The following is a 16,412-nucleotide window of genomic DNA, read 5'->3' on the forward strand; positions in this document are numbered from 1 at the left end:
ATAGTGTAGAAGCAGACAAGCTGATCAGGACATAGTGCAGAAACAGACAAGCTGATCAGGACATAGTGTAGAAGCAGACAAGCTGATCAGGACATAGTGTAGAAACAGACAAGCTGATCAGGACATAGTGTAGAAACAGACAAGCTGATCAGGACATAGTGTAGAAACAGACAAGCTGATCAGGACATAGTGTAGAAACAGATAAGCTGATCAGGACATAGTGTAGAAGCAGACAAGCTGATCAGGACATAGTGTAGAAACAGACAAGCTGATCAGGACATAGTGTAGAAGCAGACAAGCTGATCAGGACATAGTGTAGAAACAGACAAGCTGATCAGGACATAGTGTATATGCAGACAAGCTGATCAGGACATAGTGTAGAAACAGACAAGCTGATCAGGACATAGTGTAGAAGCAGACAAGCTGATCAGGACATAGTGTAGATGCAGACAACCTGATCAGGACATAGTGTAGAAACAGACAAGCTGATCAGGACATAGTGTAGATGCAGACAAGCTGATCAGGACATAGTGTAGATGCAGGCAAGCTGGTCAGGACATAGTGTAGAAACAGACAAGCTGATCAGGACATAGTGTATATGCAGACAAGCTGATCAGGACATAGTGTAGAAGCAGACAAGCTGATCAGGACATAGTGTAGATGCAGACAACCTGATCAGGACATAGTGTATATGCAGACAAGCTGATCAGGACATAGTGTAGATGCAGACAACCTGATCAGGACATAGTGTATATGCAGACAAGCTGATCAGGACATAGTGTATATGCAGACAAGCTGATCAGGACATAGTGTAGATGCAGACAACCTGATCAGGACATAGTGTATAAGCAGACAAGCTGATCAGGACATAGTGTAGATGCAGACAACCTGATCAGGACATAGTGTAGAAACAGACAAGCTGGTCAGGACATAGTGTAGAAGCAGACAAGCTGATCAGGACATAGTGTAGATGCAGACAACCTGATCAGGACATAGTGTAGAAACAGACAAGCTGATCAGGACATAGTGTAGATGCAGACAAGCTGATCAGGACATAGTGTAGATGCAGACAAGCTGATCAGGACATAGTGTATAAGCAGACAAGCTGATCAGGACATAGTGTAGATGCAGACAAGCTGATCAGGACATAGTGTAGAAACAGACAAGCTGATCAGGACATAGTGTATAAGCAGACAAGCTGATCAGGACATAGTGTAGATGCAGACAAGCTGATCAGGACATAGTGTAGATGCAGACAAGCTGATCAGGACATAGTGTAGATGCAGACAAGCTGATCAGGACATAGTGTAGATGCAGGCAAGCTGGTCAGGACATAGTGTAGAAACAGACAAGCTGATCAGGACATCAAATGTCAGCTGGAGAAAATCATCCATGAGAAAATGACAGACTGTGCCCTAACAGACTATCAGTAGCACGTATCCCTTGTCTCTGTTTTCGTTCTCAAACTGTGTATTTGTGGAACTCTCTTTCCACATCATTTCAGTTTGTTACCTGTTTCCATTAAGCATGTACCAACCTCTGCATGGTGTCTTCCTATTGCATTCATTCATTACATTGACATGTGCTGTAGTTGTTTCACAGAATCACCATTTCTTTGAAAATACATTTCATTTGATCAAGAATGGATAAAGGCATGTAAAATAAACTCATATAGCCTACTGAAAATCAATATGCAAAGCACATAGATAACCAATAGATCATTTAAACACTGTTAATAATATATAAATTTATACTTATTTGACAGTAATGTCTCCTGTGTGAGTGTCTAACTCTTGTGTTCTGCCCCCATCACCACAGTGGAAGTACAGGGCACAGTATGAGCGCGCTAAGAACAAGTTCACCTCCATCCTGGAGACTCCTGAGCATGAGAGCCACAAACGCAGCAAAGCCATATTAGACGTGAGTTCACTTGGCCACACAACATTGAATTAAAGATACTTTTTATTGCACTTGTTGTCACTGTTTCTCCTTATAAAATAAATAGTTATTACAAAAATAAAGATATACAAATAAATAAATAAACAAATAATTAATATAAATAAATGTGTTGTTTCCTTACTGCTGTGTATTTCTCTACATAACACTATATGTGAATAATTTAGACTTGCACCATTTTCTCATCACTTTTTCCAGAATGTCTACAAGATGGAGTATAACAAGAACAAGGCTAAGGGCTACACCCTGGGCCATGACACTCCACACAGCACACACATGAAGAAGGTCAAGGAGATCACCAGCGTGGTATGTACTCTACACTCTCAAAATGGCCACCTTCCTTCCCTCTCACAACTGAACCTCTAAGATGGAGGCAGGTACAGTCATAGCCCTGGTACTGTATGTGAGTGTGTTTTTATCTCCTTTGTCACTCAGCTGAAGTACAAGGAGATGTATGAGAGGAGCAAGGCCCAGATCAACATGGACCCTGAATCCTTTGAAATCCGTGCTGCCAAGGAAGCCTACAAGAACATCAGCAATGTGAGTCTCTCTCTGCTAGTACTCCTCTTTTCCTTGTATCCATTTACTTCTGAAAGCCACTTCTGAATAAATGAATGTATCAATGAATGAATGAATGAATGAATAAATGAATGAATGAATAAATGCATGTACGAATAAAAATAAAGAATGTGGCTTGTTAAGGACAGGCATTATACCTGATGTGTTCTACCCCACTTGAATGGTTGCTTGAGACAGGCCCTTCACTCACTCACTGTTCTGTTCCTGTCTGATTTGTCTCCTTCCAGCTGGACTACAGGAAGAAGTACCAGGCCACCAAAAACAAGTGGATCTGGACTGTCGACAGACCTGACTTTGTCCACGCTGCCAAGGCCAACTTCCAGCAGAGTGATGTGAGTGATGCACTACAGACATTTGTTTGTTTGTTTGGATGTATTTTAGCCCACAATGGGGCTAATCGTCTAAGAGTCCATGAAGAACAAATCTAGACAATAGCGACGTACATGACTTACACACGTAACACCATCCCAGGTTTCTATACTGACACCTTGTATCTTTGACATGGCACCTCTGGTCAACCCCTGTTGTGTATCTGGCTGTCCTCAGATTGAATACAAGTATGACAAGGAGATGATGAAGGGTTGTGTGATGTCCATCGTGGACGACAAGTTAGCCGTCCTGGCTAAGAAGAATGCTGATTTCAGCAATGTGAGTAGTTGTTCATTTACCTGCCACCCATCAATCAAAAGAAAGTTATTCTATTCTGTTCTATCCGATTCTATTCTATTCTGACACGTGACATTTTAATCTTAAGAAAAAAAGAACCTGTGTTAATTGTTGTGCTTTGTTCTGTCCACCAGGTGAAATACAGAGAGAAGTTTGAGAAGGCAAAAGGCCAGTATAAGACTGTTCTGGACACTCCTGCTAACCTTCATGCCAAGTCAGTGCGCATTCTGGCGTCTGAGGTAAGAAGCAGAAAACACTACAGATACTTACTATGTAATGTTTATTACTGCCAGTGATTGGCTGTCTTTACTAACCTACAGTATAGTTATCATAGATAGATCGTAAATGTCATAATGTAGACCTTATAGCTGAACAAGGAATTTGCTACAAAATATTTCAAGAACACTTGTTTTAATGAACGAAGCTACTGTACACTATGTTAGTTTTGTTTGTACGACACCCAATCAGATTCCTGTCTGACACTAGTTTTGTTTTCTTTCTTTCCTCAGAGCAAATACAAACTGGCCAGCAAGATGGATCATCAGACCAGCAAATTCAACACTCTGCCCACGACCCGCGATACCATCCACGCCAAGGACATGGGCAAACTGGTCAGCGAGGTCAGTCCCTACTCTCCATATCAGCTGTTTAGTTGGAGCTGGTATACAGGCTTGAACCTCCATTTCTAGATTTCTCACACAGAGTGAATGAGACTTCCCAAGACTAAACAGTCCTGAGTCATTTGTTACCTTTGACATTTTTGTCTCCGCCATTTTGTCCACAGAAACAGTACAAGCAGAAGTTTGAGAAGGAGAAGGGCAAGTCCAAGTACAACAACATGAGTGTGCCTCCCGATGTGCAGCACGCCATGGACGTAGCCAAGAATCAGAGCAATGTAAGTCACTAACCATCCTCTCCTAGAAAAATACATCGCTATATCTCCTATATTAAAGACATTCAACAGTTCATGCTTGCTTGATATAATTGGTCGTTATTAATCAAGTATTCATTTTTACATCAGCAGTAGTCACAAAGTGGCTTTTCACTCTCTATGTCATGCCTTTAATATCAGTCTTTCAATGTGGTGGATTCACTCTTTCCTCTCTCCGTCTCTAGTTTGCCTACAGGCAGGGCGCTAAGGCCAAGCTCAACTACACCTCTGTGGCTATGCGCCCAGACATCATGAAGGCTACCCAGGCCTCCAAGCTCACCAGCAATGTGAGTGTTTAGTACACTATGAATAGCCTACACAGTGATGAAGACTGTTAGCCTGTTTGGCGAAATGTTGTATTCGTTTAACTTTCTGAGTTGAATATGCATGTTTACACTCTCAGCATGACAGCATCACAATGCATCAAGTCAAATCACCACAGTCTGTGCTGAGCTGTTACTCACTGATGGTTTGTGTATTTTGTCTGGTAGATTGGTTACCGTGACAAAGCTCGCCAGGAGGCTGCCCATGGAGGCTCACTGACCCACCGTCCAGACATCGCTCTGGCTACTGCAGTGTCCAAGCTGACCAGCCAGGTACGGTCAACACCAAACCCTGGGACAGGGTCCAATGGGCTGCAACTTCCTGTCTGTGTCTTGCGACTTCCTTTCTCCTATTGAATGACTCACTGATTGGTTGATTTCTGGTAGCATCTGTTGGGGCTCCTCTGCTTCCATAATTCAAGATGACGTTTTTTCATTTGTGTTATAATTCTATAATATCTGCCAATATTCTTGATTGTTATAGTTTTTACTCCATTTTATTGTTTAGATTTTTCCTCCTGTCTTTTTTGTTTTGTGTTTTGTTTCCTTATACCTGTAGCTATCTTATTTTTCTCTCTCCCATCGCAAGCTTTTGCAAACACAGACATGCATTCTGCCCTACCAAGCAAAAAGTCAGTAACTGCTCATAGCGTGGAGAAAAATGGCTTTTATATACCTTGGTTTCACAGTAACTTTATGCAGTTACTGCTAACATGACCCACATTTTCTCCAAAACACAATACAATAGAGGCAGGATACTTGTCCACATGATTAAGCATGTATTTAATGTAGCAAAAATGGCATTAACTAATTTTAGACCAAATGAGCAGTTACTGCCTTTTTGCTTGGTAGGGCAGCATAGTGATGCAATAACTATTTTCCTAAAAGTCAACAGAAAATATTGTTTTCTATTGCTTTTTTCCTTTTCATTTTTCCTTTTCTCCCTCAGTTGAATCAACATCTTAAATGATCAATGTCAGAAAAGCCGGGACATCTGGTTAGTCAATGTCTCTGTCTCCTCTGGAATGGGCCCTACAGTGATAGCATGTCATAGGGTTATTGTTGCTGCATCGTTCTACAGAATTGTCTCTGTGCCACGAAGACTGTAAATCCTGTATCAAAGCTTCTGTCTAAAGTATCTTATTCACAACTCTTCTATAGTATAGATAACACTGAACGCTAGGAGGCAGAGTTGACAATTTTATTGGGTTGCCAGCAGTTCTGTCATTGCTTTTTCATTTGGAGCATGATTATAATTAGACTGATTTTTTTCTCATTTCTATTGGATTTACACACTCTTCATTCCTCTCTCTCCCTCTTTCTCTCTCTCCCTGACTTTTCGTCAGCTGGTTCCTCTACAGATTAGGAGTCTATCTCAGACTCTCAGCAATGGGATCCCAGCATCACTTTCTCCCTCATTTTCTATTTCTGACTACCATACATACTGTTCCAACGGTATATGAAGTCAATGTTCTGTTTGTACAGTTGTTTCTTCTTAGTGTTGTCTTAATTGCCTTCTGAGGTTAGTTGACTCATTGAAAGTAAGAAAGAATGCTTATTTATTCATTTGTTATACCCACCAGATACATTATATCAAATTAATCCTAGAAGGCAACCTATAGTTTTTGACTTCAATTGGTTATGCTGTATAACAAGGGCTACTAAAACAGTACAGTAAGGAGTTACCTAGATTTAGAAATTCTGAATTTGGATCCCTCTAAAATCAATGAACAAGCCATGAGCCCTTTTTATATTATGTGACCGAATACTGTATTTTTCTCCTCATTAATCTTACTCTCGCTGTGTTTTTCTTGGCTTACCTGCCTCACAGACACAATCAGACTGAGACTAACACACACACTGCCATATGATATCCCTCCAGGTGCAGTACAAGGCCAAGTTTGACAAGGAGAAGGGGCTCAGGCCAAAGTATGACATGAAGGAGAGTGTGGTTTACAAGACTCAGAAGGATGCACACGAGCTGGCTAGTGAGGTACGTGTTCCACTCTCCCAAGTAGGTGTAGTACTCTTTTAATATGATACATTTGCGTACGGGCTAAGATCTCTTTACTCACAGGTCTTTATCAAAGATATACAAAGCAACCGGGACCAAGCAGTTCATGAGAAATGCTATATAACACTTTATAATAATATATATATATATATGTATATATAATGACACTATATTATAATAATATATCCATATAATAGCTCTCTATAATACGATGATGTTCTTCTGTCCGTCTTCTCATCTCACAGGTGAAGTACAAGGGTGACCTGAAGAAGCTGCACACACCTGTAACAGACATGGCAGAGTCTCTGTCCATGCAGCACAACCTGAGCACCAGCAAGCTGTCCAGTGACGTAAGACAATCTGCACATAACCCTTTGTACTCCCAAAACCACCGTCTTCCTACCCGGTAGTGTCATCATCACCATCATCCCTTCTGCATAACCACCGCCTTCACAACAACCAACCACCTCACCACCACAACCCTCCAAGAAAGTCATTCCATATAATTAGGCTTTCCCTAGCTCTCTCTCAGCAGGCAAATCTGGTTGAAATAACTTCATTACGATCACTTTACAACCATAAGTAGTTGTAATGTGGTTGTAATGATGTCATTTCAACCAGTTTGGTCCTGCTGTGTATATACTGTATGAGATATAGTAAAACACTGATCTGTAGTATCAGAATTTTTGCATCATATTCTTTTACCCATAATCCTCAAGGACATCATCTGGTAGTGACCCTGACCCTTCTCACCGTTGACCTCCAAACTTCCTGTACTAGCACCCGCTGTAACCTTCTCCATCTCTTATTTCATCCATCTATAGTCTTAGTGTTTTCTTTTTCACATGGTCTCTAGCATGGTATCATGTGCTGGATCATTTAAAAATATGTTTTATTAAAAACATGACTTAGTATATCATAACTTAGTCTTCTAGAACTCTCTGCCTTACCTTGTTTTTCTAATTGTTCTTCGTTGCATTCTTTTCATCCCTTTTTATTCACGTTCCTTAACTTTTTTATAAAACATTCTTGTTTAAAATAATATATATTTTTAAATGGGTGGCATTGAGGGAGCTAACGGCAGTGGCTATTTTTCCCCACGTTGTTGTACTGAGCTGCTTTACTGGGCATTGATTCCCTCTTAGTACCAGTACAAGAAGAAACATGAGGACAGTAAGGGTCACTACCTCATGATCGCTGACACACCAGAACAGCTCCATCACAAGGAGGCTTCAGAACTACAGAGTCACGTAAGTGGCCGATGACTGGGACGACCGATGGGCCTGTCCTACTGACATCACCGGGTTTTAACTTCCTTTGTTTGAGATGGCAACTTTCAGTTTGAAAATCATCTTTCCAATATTCCATTTCAAAATCGAATCAAATTGTATTTGTCGCACGCGCCGAATACAACAGGTGTAGGTAGACCTTACAGTGAAATGCTTCATCCTGTGACTTGTGAATCTAAATTCTCCCAGGTTTCTTCTCCAACATGTAAAATCATTAAATAGTGTCCAACATGTAAAATCATTAAATAGTGGAACACAATGAAACAGAGTTAATGTTTGTATTGTTTACTTGTCAGGGCTTGGTGGACTTGTAAAAACAGTTTTACTGGAAGCGTTGGTTGGCCTGTGTGTTATTATGTAAGTCATTTTTTAATTGATCCATAAAATCTCCCACTCGTCATTCCATCATTAAACCTGAGAGGTTTATATTGCAATCATTATAAATTGGTTCCCATGCTCCCATTTTAAGTGGAGTAATTTTTCCCTCTAGAAGTCTTAGATGGACACGATATCTGGACCAGAGTTCACTATATTGAAACAGACCTGTCACAAACCCTGTCAGTTTGTGCTTTGAAAACACCTTGTTAAACTGTTATGATGTTATAACAACAGCAGTTGGTATCGTTTAGGCCTCAAGGATAACATTAAATGGCCTATTTAGTCATATTTATTGAATAAAGTAAGTCAACTTTATTCAATAAATTAATTAAGAGCCTATATATTTGTCTGACTCCTGTATGTCCATCCACAGGTGAAGTACAAGGAGAAATATGAGAAGGCTAGAGGAAAGGCTATGCTGGACTTCGAAACCCCCACCTATGTGTCGGCTAAGGAGGCCCAGCACATGCAGAGCGCGGTAAATACACATTATATAGTTTCAACCCAATATCTAATTGTTTCATACAATAACACCTCTACTTTGCAGTTCAGAGTTTTGCTGATGCTCCAAAGAGAACATGTATGGAATAATCTGTTGTTTTTGTCTGTCATTGTATTGGATCTTCTGTTATATTTGGAAATTCTGTAAACTTGTCTGTCCTTCAAAAGTGTAACTACAATGTCTATGAAATGTGATTTTTCCAATGTGTAATTTGATGTGAAAGTTAAGCGCTGGGACTATGGCTTATGGTAGTCTTGTGTGACACTGACACATGATGTTGTGTAAGTACAGAAAGTGAAATATTCCTCTGATGATCCAGGGTTAAGGCATGGTACTGGATGTCTGTCTGGTAATCATGTCTCCCTGCTAGTGCACAGACAGACTGACTGACACAAAACAGGAAACTTACCGGACTGCGTAGATACTTTTTTTATATGGACATTTTTTTAAACCAGTGACTGCTGAAAACCTGGGTCCATACATAAAATATCAGGATTATACATGTATAAATATAAAGGTTTCAAATATTTTAATATCTGTACAAAAAACATTACACACACCAGAGGCATACTGTCGTCATACATAGAGCAGTACACCACTGAGTTGTTCTCAGGAAGAGCAGTAAGACTGAGGTGAGGCTTGCATTGTGATGAGACTTGCATGTATCTCAGCTGTGTCTGTCACTTGTCTTATCTTTGTGGCGAATAGAAAGACTATCATAAGGAATATGAGGAGTCTATAAAGGGAAAGAACCTCTCAGGCTTGGAGGTCACCCCTGCCATGTTACATGTCAGACACGCCACCAAAATAGCCAGCGAGGTAACGAACAGACGTCGACTCCCTTTTGTACCCCTCCTCCTCCTCTTCACCCACCTCTGATAATCATACTAAGACCACCATAACCACCACAACCCTCCTTCTTTTAATCCCCCATGTGTGACTTTTTCTCCTCAAGAAATTGTCACACCCAGGTTAGTTGTGGTTAGCTTGCATGGTTCACCACCCAACAATAATACACTCTATTACTATTACACGTAATACACCCTTTTTCATAGTACCATAGTAGTGCTGCGTGACTGTTTTAGTTATAGACTTTGTTTTATTGCCATGTCTGCACTATTAGTGTTCGGTATGAACTGTCATCTATGTTGACATTGTGACCTTTGTAGTTCCCACCCATTCCTTCAAAACAACTGTCTTCATTTGTCTGTTTTTTCTGTCTGGTTTGGCTTTTTAAAGAACCCTGTTTCCTGTGTTTGTTCTGCACGATGCCCTAATGAAATGCAAGCATGAGTGCTTTTGGCAAAAAGTCTCATGAACAAACTGTCTTGTACCAAATGTCCTGTGGGTATTTTTTGTTTTATTGTTCTATCTGATAAAATTTGATTTTTGTTTTATCAGGCTGCTTACCAAACTCACCAATGTCTTTCCAATGTCCAATTTAATGTCTATTGGTCAAAATACGTATTGTATAAAAATAAATGATGTCCGACTTGGCAAGTCAATATTTGTTGATCCATGTCAACCAAACCACAACTGGTTTGTCATAATTTGAAGGGGAGACTTGGTGACTTTGAGATCTATGGGGGGGCGGTATTACTTGCCAGGTGAGCATGTACTGTACCGTATACTGTCTGTGTTGCCCTGCCTGTGTTGCCCTGCCTGTCTCTCTGCAGTCTCTCTGTTCTTCCTTCCGCCCTGTAGAAAGAGTACAGGAGGGATCTAGAGGAGGGGGTGAAGGGTAAAGGGCTAACTGTTTTTGAGGAAACTCCGGAGCTTTTGAGAGCAAGGAATGCTACTGCTATCCTGAGTCAGGTAGGACTGCTACAGATGGAACAGTCTTCTTCTCCCATCTCTCTCTCACCCCCCCCTTCCTCTGCTTCCTTCTCCTCCTCCTCTTCCTGTTTCATCACCTAACTAACCAGACAGCTGATTGGGTTTTTTCTTGACGCAGGATGACATCACTAATGTGTTTACAACGCAGTTGTCGAGCTAGTAGTGTCATTCCTCCAACCTAGTCCCAGATCTGTTTGTGCTGTCGTGCCAACTCCAATGGTGACATTGACCATAGGAGTTTGCAAGACAGTACAAACAGATCTGGGACCAGGCTAGTAGTTCCCCGGGTTAACCAGATAATATGGTGTCTGAAACAACCTACACTACCTCACTGAGATTCACACTAAACCTTCTTCTGTCTTTCAGCTCTGAGTGGACCCTTCCTGTCTCTCTCCCTCGTAGCTTGATTTATCCCATTTTCTTGTTGGTTTGTTTGTGCTAACCTGTTTTAACTTTTGCCATTTTTGGTTTTGCAGCCCATAAACAAATGAGTAGACATCCCTTTCCTTCCTAATATAATATCCAATAGCTATATTTGAATACTCTAATAAAGAATTGTTTGACTTGACTGTGTGTAATGTGGCTGTTTGCAGAAAGAGTACAAGAAGACATTGGAGACAGAGATAAAGGGCAAAGGAATGTTGGCTTTGGGTACAGACACGCCAGACTTCATGAGGGCTAAGAATGCTACAGACATCCTCAGCCAGGTCAGTGGGGCTGGGTACTTGGACCAAGCCATCCTTTTTTTGTGATATGTGCATTAAGTCCATTCATTGTTTTTTGTAATATGTGCACTACGCATTATTTTCAGCATTGTACATTATTGCAATCTTTTTTAGATAACTACCAGAGAAGGACTTTTTCATGTAACAAATGCATATTATAATCATAACCATATCCCAATGTCAATTTCTTTCAATACGGTAATTGTGTACTATACCAAGAATACTGAAAGACCACTCTTCATCAGTGCATGTAGTTGTTATTTAACAAAGAGTGTGTTTCTGAGCCGCAGTTTGTGCCCCTCAGCAAAAGTACAAGCAGACTGCTGAGGCGGACAGGGCTAGCTACACTAGTGTTATCGACACCCCTGACATCCTCCACGCACAGAATATCAGGAACATGGTCAGCCAGGTAAGAGGAATGCTCCAAATGACTATGGATGTCCATAAACCATGTTAATAAACTCTCCACAAACCATGTTAATAAACTCTCCACAAACCATGTTAATAACTCTCCACAAACCATGTTAATAAACTCTCCACAAACCATGTTAATAAACTCTCCACAAACCATGTTAATAACTCTCCACAAACCATGTTAATAAACTCTCCACAAACCATGTTAATAAACTCTCCACAAACCATGTTAATAACTCTCCACAAACCATGTTAATAAACTCTCCACAAACCATGTTAATAAACTCTCCACAAACCATGTTAATAAACTCTCCACAAACCATGTTAATAAACTCTCCACAAACCATGTTAATAACTCTTCACAAACCATGTTAATAAACTCTCCACAAACCATGTTAATAAACTCCACAAACCATGTTAATAACTATCCACAAACCATGTTAATAACTCTCCACAAACCATGTTAATAACTCTCCACAAACCATGTTAATAACTCTCCACAAACCATGTTAATAAACTCTCCACAAACCATGTTAATAAACTCTCCACAAACTATGTAGATTACCTTTGCATTGATATGAGGGATATAGATTGATATGCTGTGAATATATTGACATCAGAGTTGAATGACCAAGGTGTTGTGTGACTTCTCTCTCTGTGTGTGTGTGTGTATTGTGTCCAACAGAAAAAGTACAGGGAGGAGGCTAAGAATACCATGTCTCACTATGTGCCCGTCCTGGACACCCCTGAGATGATGAGAGTCCGTGAGAACCAGAAAAACTTCAGCACTGTAAGTAGAACCCTTTTAGAACCTTCTGTTTTAGAATCCTCCGTTTGGAACCAAGGCCCAGGTTCCAGATCTCAGGTTCATCATCACCCATGCCAGTCAGTGGCAGCAAGGTGGCTCTCTGTGTGTCTTCGGTGTCTTGTCTTCAAAGTATTACCTACAATACTTTATATACATTTACAGTATATGTTCATTGTTTCTTTATGAACATCTGTTGTGTTGTGCTGTCTGAACTAATGAAAACCAGCAGCATACTGTACATTATGTTTATTATGTAATTCAGAAAAGCCAGGCTCAAGGCTTTTTATTGTTTTTGGAAAGAACAGCAGCTAATTACATAGTTGAATCTATGTAATTAGAGAATGGCATATTACATAAACAAAAGTAAAGAGGTGATTTTTTTTCAGTGTAGAGTAGACCATGCGGTTTATCCATTTTACTATCGGCAGTAAAAAAGGTATTGCGTTTGTAATGTTTCACATATTCATTAGAGCGCCATTGTTTTATCATGGTTGTTGCTTTTTTCTCTTTTTGTTTTCTTTTTCTATCTTTTCTTGATTTTTTTTGTTATTATTGAGAGACATTTTAACTGCACTTGTGCTCTTTTCCCTGTAGCTTCAGTACCAGACAGACCACCTTAAAAACGTTAAGGGCAAAGTGTCATCAATAAAGGACACCCCTGAAATGCTACGTGTTAAAGAGAATACAAAGAATTTCAGCTCGGTATACCTACATGAGTATCTTTAAAAAATATTTTTTACCTTTTCTAATAACATATTTTTACCTTTTTGTTTTATACCTCCCCTTTCTTGATATTTTTATTTCTTTGCTTATTTTTTTACTCTCTTTTGAACTGAAAGTTAACCTTCCCTGATATGCAGCCCTTTTTGATGTAGATAATATAGATATTAACTATGATAGATAGTGCGAGATTAATCCTAGACAAACTTCCCACTGGGCACACACTGGTTGAATCAACGTTGTTTCCACTTCATTTCAACGAAATTACGTTGAACCAACATGGAATAGATGTTGAATTGACGTCTGTGCCCAGGGTTGCTGTATTTTTCCTATAATTAGCAGCTTTAACCTTTAGGTTAATAACATTTTTACATTTTAAACCTCTGGTTTGTAAAATGCTGAAGTGCCATTATATGGTAATTATTTTACTGTTAGCCAACCGGTGTAATGCTTCTGTCATGTGCCATCTAGAAATGTTTTGTGTCAGGCTAATCGTCGCTCACTACTTTTTGCCTCCTCTTACTGTTTAAAGATTCAGTACAAAGAGGATTTGGGAGGAGGAACAGCTCTGTCAGACACCCCAGAGATGGACAGAGTTAAACGCAATCAGACAAACATTAGCACGGTACACTATAGTGTGACCCTGCTTTTCTTCTCCTCTCCACCCATGTTCACTCAGGCTACACTTCCATGCCATAGGCTCCATGCTGACCCCCACACCACCACCAACACAGTTCCCATATTTTTAAAAACTAGACCATATAATGGTTTAATCTTTGCATAATGGCAACCATTTTTAATTTCCACCTTTTCAACACCGTTCTGCAGAGTTTATACTAATCTCAGAGTTCATTGTCCCAGCAGACTCAACAGAAGTCATCAAACAAAACAATAATTCATTACATCTAAGATCTGTAATAAACTTAACCAAATATCGAACTTTCATTCGCTCAGAAGTTTCCTATTCAGCTACAGTTGAAGTCGGAAGTTTACATACACTTAGGTTGGAGTCATGAAAACTCGTTTTTCAACCACTCCACAAATTTCTTGTTAACAAACTATAGTTTTGGCAAGTCGGTTAGGACATCTACTTTGTGCATGACGCAAGTAATTTTTCCAACAATTGTTTACAGACAGATTATTTCACTTAAAATTCACTGTATCACAATTCTAGTGGGTCAGAAGTTTACATACACTAAGTTGACTGTGCCTTTAAACAGCTTGGAAAATTCCAGAAAATGATGTCATGGCTTTAGAAGGTTCTGATAGGCTAATTGACATCATTTGAGTCAATTGGAGGTGTACCTGTGGATGTATTTCAAGGCCTACCTTCAAACTCCGTGCCTCTTTGCTTGACATCATGAGAAAATCAAAAGAAATCAGCCAAGACCTCAGAAAAAAATGTGTAGACCTCCACAAGTCTGGTTCATCCTTGGGAGCAATTTCCAAACACCTGAAGGTACCATGTTCATCTGTACAAACAATAGAATGCAAGTATGAACACCATGGGACCACACAGCCGTCATACCACTCAGGAAGGAGACGCGTTCTGTCTCCTAGAGATGAACGTACTTTGGTGCGAAAAGTGCAAATCAATCCCAGAACAACAGCAAAGGACCTTGTGATGATGCTGGAGGAAACAGGTACAAAAGTATCTGTATCCACAGTCAAACAAGTCCTATATCGACATAACCTGAAAGGCCGCTCAGCAAGGAAGAAGCCACTGCTCCAAAACCGCCATAAAAAAGCCAGACTACGGTTTGCAACTGCACATGGGGACAAAGATCGTACTTTTTGGAGAAATGTCCTCTGGTCTGATGAAACAAAAATAGAACTGTTTGGCCATAATGACCTTCGTTATGTTTGGAGGAAAAAGGGGGAGGCTTGCAAGCCAAAGTACACCATCCCAACCGTGAAGCACAGAGGTGGTAGCAACATGTTGTGGGGGTGCTTTGCTGCAGGAGGGACTGATGCACTTCACAAAATAGATGGCATGATGAGGAAGGAACATTATGTGAATATATTGAAGCAACATCTCAAGACATCAGTCAGGAAGTTAAAGCTTGGTTGCAAATGGGTCTTCCAAATGGACAATGACCCCAAGCATACTTCCAAAGTTGTGGCAAAATGGCTTAAGGACAACAAAGTCAGGTATTGGAGTGGCCATCACAAAGCCCTGACCTCAATCCTATAGAAAATGTGTGGGCAGAACTGAAAAAGCATGTGCAAGCAAGGAGGCCTACAAACCTGACTCAGTTACACCAGCTCTGTCAGGAGGAATGGGCCAAAATTCACCCAACTTATTGTGGGAAGCTTGTGGAAGGCTACCCGAAACGTTTGACCCAAGTTAAACAATTTAAAGGCAATGCTACCAAATACTAATTGAGTGTATGTAAACTTCTGACCCACTGGGAATGTGATGAAATAAATCAAAGCTGAAATAAAGAATTGTCTCCTATTATTCTGACATTTCACATTCTTCAAATAAAGTGGTGATCCTAACTGACCTAAGACAGGGAATTTTTACTAAGATTAAATGTCAGGAATTGTGAAAAACTGAGTTTAAATGTATTTTGCTAAGGTGTATGTAAACTTCCGACTTCAACTGTACATTGTTTATAGTGTTATAAACTGTATATGCTGTAAACTTAACTGCTGTTAACAATCATGACTGTTTTACCTACATGTGAACGTTCTTGTGCTTTACGCCAGCTGCATTGTCACTGTTTTCAGTGAGGCCCTTGTCTTTGCTACTGTATGTATGTACAGTATGTGTGTGCTTTATATCTGTCTTGCTTTGTCTCTGTGTTCCTCATGGAACCCCTATGGTAGATAAAGTACAAGGACTCGTTGGGTCAGGGAACAGCCGTCTCAGACCTACCTGAGGTGAAGAGGGTTCGTGAGATGCAGAAGAACATCAGCTCGGTATTAGAGTTTCTATCTAGCCCCGCTTAATTTCCCAACCAACAAACTCCCAAAAAACTCATACCTTCTCTGTCATATGACCCCTAACTGACCTCAAATAATGCCCCCTAAACTATCAGTGGTTATTCTCCTGACCTTTGACTTCTGTGTGCTAAGATGAAACCTAGCGCTTCCTCCTGAATACAAAATAACGTAACATCCTTTTTCCTCCAAACTAAAGGCCCAAATAGAACCATCCCCTTTTAGTTTTCTTGTTTTTCAATCTGTGTCCCACCAGACAAACAAACTGCATTTAGATTTTTCTTCTCCAATTTTTGTTTCAAATAATTTCATCATACTTTTTTAT

At 40.1% G+C, this 16,412-nt stretch overlaps 1 protein-coding gene across 1 annotated transcript in view; it reads left to right on the forward strand.

Annotated features, from left to right (window-relative positions):
* Positions 1–16,412, forward strand: part of LOC120057814 (nebulin-like) — an 81,379-nt gene that overhangs the window by 55,884 nt on the left and 9,083 nt on the right. The window contains exons 105-126 of the mRNA XM_039006278.1: positions 1,819–1,920; positions 2,155–2,262; positions 2,392–2,496; positions 2,763–2,867; positions 3,082–3,183; positions 3,336–3,440; positions 3,711–3,821; positions 3,986–4,096; positions 4,318–4,419; positions 4,624–4,728; positions 6,338–6,448; positions 6,715–6,819; positions 7,615–7,719; positions 8,510–8,614; positions 9,347–9,457; positions 10,343–10,453; positions 11,068–11,181; positions 11,504–11,608; positions 12,299–12,403; positions 13,016–13,123; positions 13,674–13,766; positions 15,974–16,066. Of these exons, the coding sequence (XP_038862206.1) occupies positions 1,819–1,920; positions 2,155–2,262; positions 2,392–2,496; positions 2,763–2,867; positions 3,082–3,183; positions 3,336–3,440; positions 3,711–3,821; positions 3,986–4,096; positions 4,318–4,419; positions 4,624–4,728; positions 6,338–6,448; positions 6,715–6,819; positions 7,615–7,719; positions 8,510–8,614; positions 9,347–9,457; positions 10,343–10,453; positions 11,068–11,181; positions 11,504–11,608; positions 12,299–12,403; positions 13,016–13,123; positions 13,674–13,766; positions 15,974–16,066 (2,322 nt within the window). The remainder of the gene's footprint in view (positions 1–1,818; positions 1,921–2,154; positions 2,263–2,391; positions 2,497–2,762; positions 2,868–3,081; positions 3,184–3,335; positions 3,441–3,710; positions 3,822–3,985; positions 4,097–4,317; positions 4,420–4,623; positions 4,729–6,337; positions 6,449–6,714; positions 6,820–7,614; positions 7,720–8,509; positions 8,615–9,346; positions 9,458–10,342; positions 10,454–11,067; positions 11,182–11,503; positions 11,609–12,298; positions 12,404–13,015; positions 13,124–13,673; positions 13,767–15,973; positions 16,067–16,412) is intronic.

This window comes from Salvelinus namaycush, chromosome 13 (assembly GCF_016432855.1).
Source record: "Salvelinus namaycush isolate Seneca chromosome 13, SaNama_1.0, whole genome shotgun sequence".
NCBI classification, from domain to species: domain Eukaryota; kingdom Metazoa; phylum Chordata; class Actinopteri; order Salmoniformes; family Salmonidae; genus Salvelinus; species Salvelinus namaycush.